The 5,435-nt window shown below is 45.2% G+C and overlaps 1 protein-coding gene across 1 annotated transcript in view; it reads right to left on the bottom strand.

The window, feature by feature from the left end:
• Window positions 1-5,435, bottom strand: part of CLNK (cytokine dependent hematopoietic cell linker) — a 116,185-nt gene that overhangs the window by 72,549 nt on the left and 38,201 nt on the right. The window contains exon 5 of the mRNA XM_045284406.1: window positions 1,346-1,430. Coding sequence (XP_045140341.1) covers window positions 1,346-1,430 — 85 coding nt within the window. The remainder of the gene's footprint in view (window positions 1-1,345; window positions 1,431-5,435) is intronic.

The following is a 5,435-nucleotide window of genomic DNA, read 5'->3' as shown; positions in this document are numbered from 1 at the left end:
TTTGTTCTCATTGACTCTCCTCTCTCTTTCTTCCATGCTTCCTGGACGGGGATCTTCTTTGGCCTGTCCAGGTAGACCTTCCCTTGCCTCTTCCTGTCCACCCTTCTCCACTCTTAGAGCCTGGCCTGGCCTCCGGATTCTGGTTGGGTTTCCGAGTGGGAAGCCCAGTGGGGAATCGGGGCAGGCAGGAGAAAGAAAGAGGAGAAGGATGGTGGGTACTTGGAAGTGTCTCCTCTCAGGGGTGGCATGCTTTACAGGACTCATGGCTGCCTTTTAGTGATTTTTCTATCATCTTTTAGGATTTAGGGGTGGTGATTGTTAGCCTCCCTCAAGTTCTTCTTGCCCTCCCTCAAGTTCTTCTCTCGTTCTTCTCATACCTTGGTAAATCATTCCTTTTCAAATAGACTGCCCTGATTCCAGTTGTGTTCCATCTGTATCTTGTCTGTACCTTGACTGTTAGGATTGTTGTGAGGCGCCATTGAGTCAGCTCCAACCCATAGCGACCCTACGCACAACAGAAGGAAACACTGCATGTTTTCTGCGCCATCCTCATAATTGTTCCTATGCCTGAGCCCGCTGTTGCAGCCACTGTGTCAACCACTTCATTGAGGGCCTTCCTCTTTCTTTGCTGGCCCTCGACTTTACCAAGCAGGACATCCTTCTCCAGGGACTGTTTATAGCTCTCCCAATTAAAACACATGTGGTGCTAGTGAGACATTAGGTAATACAATTGTTTTAGACACACACACAAATGGTTCAGTCCACATGCTTCAATAACTGGGAAATGCACTTCACAGGATTGCCATGCTTCCCTCACTAGATGTTGTAAGAAGAGATGAGGCAGAGGGGAAAATGGCGAGAGACGTTAGAATGGACACCAGCCCATTAGATGTCTTTGGCTGCCCTCCACGCTGCTCCCAGCACTACTGAAATCGATCATTTATTTCCCTTCGGCTCCTACCTGCATTTTCATCTCCAAATTAGGTTGCTTTGCCTAGAGCCTGAAAATCTGTTTTCATGTTAATTAATCAAAACTTTAAAATTAGATTCCTATCTTGTTGAGATTTTTCTTGAGGGCTGCTTAGAAAAGTCACATTGTTATATGTTTCATGCAATCCATCGTTTCCCCCAGGAAGAGTTCCCTTTAGAAGCTGCAGACCCAAGTATGGGCTTTCACAATCAATTTCTTCATCATGAAGGGAAGGTTAGGGCACAAGGTGGGTAGGGCTCCATCTAAAATTAGGTTGTCACTTCCTGAAGGGTCATTCACAAGATCACCTTGTTTAAGGAAGACCCACAACCACCACCAAAAGCGCAAGAAGATATTGGGTGCACGCAGACATACCTATCTTTGTGTTCCCAACTCTGGGGGACATGGCTTCTCCTTTGGTATGTTGGCTGCTGGTGTCCTCTGACATGACTTTGTCCTCCTGTAAAACACCAGGTGAGATCGTCAGCTCTTAAACTGTTGCTATGGAAACATTGAACATCTTGCTAATCTTTCTGGTTAGATTCCCTGGACTTATTCTACGGCTGACCATCGCTGTGGTTGTCAGCTATAGTTGAGTCAGCCCCAGATTCCTGGTGGTCCCATGTAGCAGGGAGCAACGTGCTGTGCTGTTCCTTGCCAGCCCCACAGCTAGTTGCTCATGAGACTAAGGTTTCATTGACTGCATATCAGAAGTGGATTTCCAGGCCTTTCTTGCTCATCTGTCTTGATCTGAAAAGTCCATGGAAGCCTGTTCAGCATGGCAGAAACACCCATGCCAGACAGGTGGTGGAGAGATCGATGTGGCTGTGCTTGTAGTGCTCTGGCTGGGAATCAAACCAGAGTCTCAAGAAGAGATGATGGGGAAGAGGATAACGAAGGCATCAGATTGATGTCGATGCCTTTGAACCTCGCTCAATAGGAGAATCTCAGTGTTACTCTTTTTGGGAACCACCTTTAAGAGGCCAACATGGCCTGTGGCCATGTTATCTGACTCTTATCTGCTGAGATTTGATGCTCCTTATGATCCTCTGGGGAACATTGAACACCAGTGTTTGTGCCTGGGAAGGGCATACTCTTCTATTGTTCGTGAGTGAGTGTATATATGTGTGTGTGTGTCGGGGAGGCTGTGAGTCAATGTAGCTAGGAGTTGAGGGAAATTGGATGTTATTGCTATGATTTCCTTTGTTGAACTACCAGTTTTAAATTCCTCTAGGCTTATCTCGTGACAGTAGGTTATCTTGCAGAGGCTCAGTGCTGGAAGAGTTTTTCCATGTTCATGTTCCATCCTCAACTCTGAGTCTTGTGTGTTCTCGCTCCACCCACTTGCTCCCCTGGTGGTGGACACAGGTGAGGTTCTCTGGGTTCTGGGTCTGCAATGGGTCTTGTGTGTTTGGCCCAAACCATAGTCTTTTAAATCGCTTCACATTGATCCAAATACTAGACAAAGGAAAAGGAGTCAGAAGACGACTTGATGCATTTGGAACTGTGGTGCTGATGACAAATATTGCCTACACCACGGGCATCCAGAAGAACGAACAGATCTGACATACAAGGAAGACACTCAGCATGCGTCTCAGAAGCAAGGGTGCCAAGGCTTTGCCCTGTTTATCTTGCGCATTTCATCAGGAAACATCAATCATTAGGATGGGACGTCATGCCAGCAAAACCAAGGGAACCCTCAATGGGACAGAGTGACACAACAGCCATAACATGGGCTCAGACACACCAACAATCACGAAGGTAGCTCTCAGGATTAGGCAGCATAACCGACAACAACACAGGGGCCTTGTGCTGTTTGCCTCAGTGTTCAGTGTTGCAGTCCTAGGAGTGGGTCCTTCTCAGCAACCCTGCACTTTCTCTCTGGGGAAACCAGATTCTGCTTTGTGTTTTTGGTGCATCTTGTGCAAGAGACTTTTTCTTTTTCTTTTTTTAATGTTCCACAACAAACTATGACTAGCACCAGGAAATTATCCTGATCCACTGGGGCTACGTACACTTTTTAAACCAAATACAAATTTACTACTACCTACTCTCTACTTTGGGCATGCTGTCAGGAGAGGCCAGTCCCTGGAGAAGGACATTGTGCTAGGTAAAGAGGAGGGGCAGTGAAAAGAGGAAGGCCCTCAAGGAGATGGACTGGCACAGTGGCTGACACCATAGGCTCAGGCGTAGGAGCAATTGGGAGGCTAGTGGAGGACTGGGCTGTGTTTGCTCGGTTGTGCACATGGCTGCTAAGAGTGGGAATTGACTGGATGGTTATTGACAAGAACAACATCAACCACTCTGTAAGGAGTCCTGGTGGCATAGGGGTTACATGTTGGGCTGCATTCTACAAGGCCAGCATTTCCAGACCACCAGCAATTGAGTTTGGATGGCAGTGAGTTTGGATTCTTGGTGTCACAGTAGGCTACTCATTGCAAGATCAGAAGTTCCAACCCACCAGCCTCTCATCGGGAGAAAGATGAGATTTCTGCTCCCCTAAGGAAACCCACAAGAGCAGTCCTGTAGGGTCGCTATGAGTCGGAAGTGGCTTGAGGGAATTGGGTTATTCTGTACCAGGAACAATGGCAGATTGCAAGGGAACAAAGAGGTAAAAGAGTTTGGATCAGAAAAGAGCTGCCAGATGAGTACACGGGCATGTTATGACTCATGGTTTCTCAATCTCCACACTACTGACATTTTAGGCTGCTTAATTCTTTCCTGGAATGGGGGATATGGGGGATGTTCTGGGTTTTGTGAACTATTTAGTAGCATTCTTGAACTCTATTCATTAGATGGGAGTGGCACTTGTCCAGATGTGACTTTCAGAAATGTCTCCAGATATTGCCTCAGTGGGATAAATCACCCCAGTTAAGAACCACTGATTGCAATGTAAGGTTTCCCAGGTGTGAAAGAGTGTTGTGCATGGCTACTTCCAGAAGCTTCTACAAAGTCTCTCATGTTGAGCTGAGTGAGGTGCCCCAATGTTCTCTTTGTACCCCATGTTCACCTCGTCTCATCAAGGCTGCCTGTCTTTGTCATGACTTGCCCCTGGGCTATGGCTCTTCTATGTATGCCCAGTGCAGAGCACAGCGCTTGCCATCCCCGGATGTTCAATAAAAGGAAGGATCAGCAGTGGTGTAGGGCATGAGTCAGGCTCAGAACTGGCCTCCAGTGAGGATGGTTAAAGATCCATTTTCACAGATAATAATATCAACATAAATATGCAGAACTCACATGAATTAACTCCTGGGAATAAGACTGATAGTGAAAAGAAAAGCCTGCTTACCATAAAAACACAATGACTTGAACATTGCTTATAAAATTTCCTTTTTATTGAGCTAAGGTCAAGCCTTATTTAACTTATAAGCCAACACTCCCATGGGCCAATATTGGGCAAACCAAAACCTACTGCCACAAAGTCTACTCTGATTCATAGCAACCCTCTAAAGGGTTTGTGAGGCAAAAAATATTCATGGGAGCAGACAGCCTTGTTTTTTCCTGAAGGGTAGCTAGTGGGGTTCAGTTTGGGTAGCAGTTGAGTGTTTAACCACCTACCACCGTGGCTTCTATTTATTAATTAACCCTTGCCCTGCCAGCAAGTGGATTCTGATTCACAGTGACAACTCTGTATGACAGAGTATAACTAATCCTTAGGATTTCTGAGACTATCAGTCTTTATGGAAGCAGTCAGCTTTACCTTTCCCTCTGGTGAGCAGCTGATGGGTGTGAACTGCCAACAATTGTTCAAGACACTTCCCTAAGTGGCATGCACCTCCCTTTCCTTTTCTTCACACGATGTCACTTAAATTGCTTGGATTCCACTTCCATTTGTCATGTGATCTAGCTAGAGGACATCAAGAGTCTTTCTCATTTTCACTGCCCCTTTACTTTAAAAAGAATGATGTCCTTCTCCAGGGACTGGTCTCTCCTGATAACAAGTCCAAAGTATGTTGGAGGAATAAGCTCTCACTATCCTTGCCTCTAAGGAGCGTTCTGGCTGTACTTCATCCTGGACTGATCTATTTGCCCCATGCCCAATGCTTTCTATACTCTCACCAACACCATAGGTCAAGTGCATCAATTTTTCTTCAGTCTTCTTTATTAAATGTCTAGTTTTCATATGCATATAATGCTATTGAAAATACCATGGTGTGGGTCAGGTACATCTTAGTCCTCAAAGTAACATCATTGTTTTTCAACACTTTAAAAAAGTCTTGTGCATCAGATTTACCTAGTGAAATGCATCCTCTGTTTCTTTGACTGCTGCTTCCATGAGCATTGATTGTGAATCTAGATAAGAGGAAATCCTTAACAACTTCAGACTTTTTTCCATTTTTCCATTTATTGTGATGGTCCAGTTGTGAGGATTCTGATCTTCTTTACATTGAGTTATAATCCACACATTAGAATTATATTCCTTTAAAAATTTTCATGTAGGTCCACTTACATGTAAGGGATCTTT

This window comes from Echinops telfairi, unplaced genomic scaffold (genome assembly GCF_000313985.2).
Source record: "Echinops telfairi isolate 266 unplaced genomic scaffold, ASM31398v2 ScPeMD7_7468;HRSCAF=8506_2, whole genome shotgun sequence".
Taxonomy (NCBI): domain Eukaryota; kingdom Metazoa; phylum Chordata; class Mammalia; order Afrosoricida; family Tenrecidae; genus Echinops; species Echinops telfairi.
This window is presented reverse-complemented; position numbering and strand designations above follow the sequence as displayed.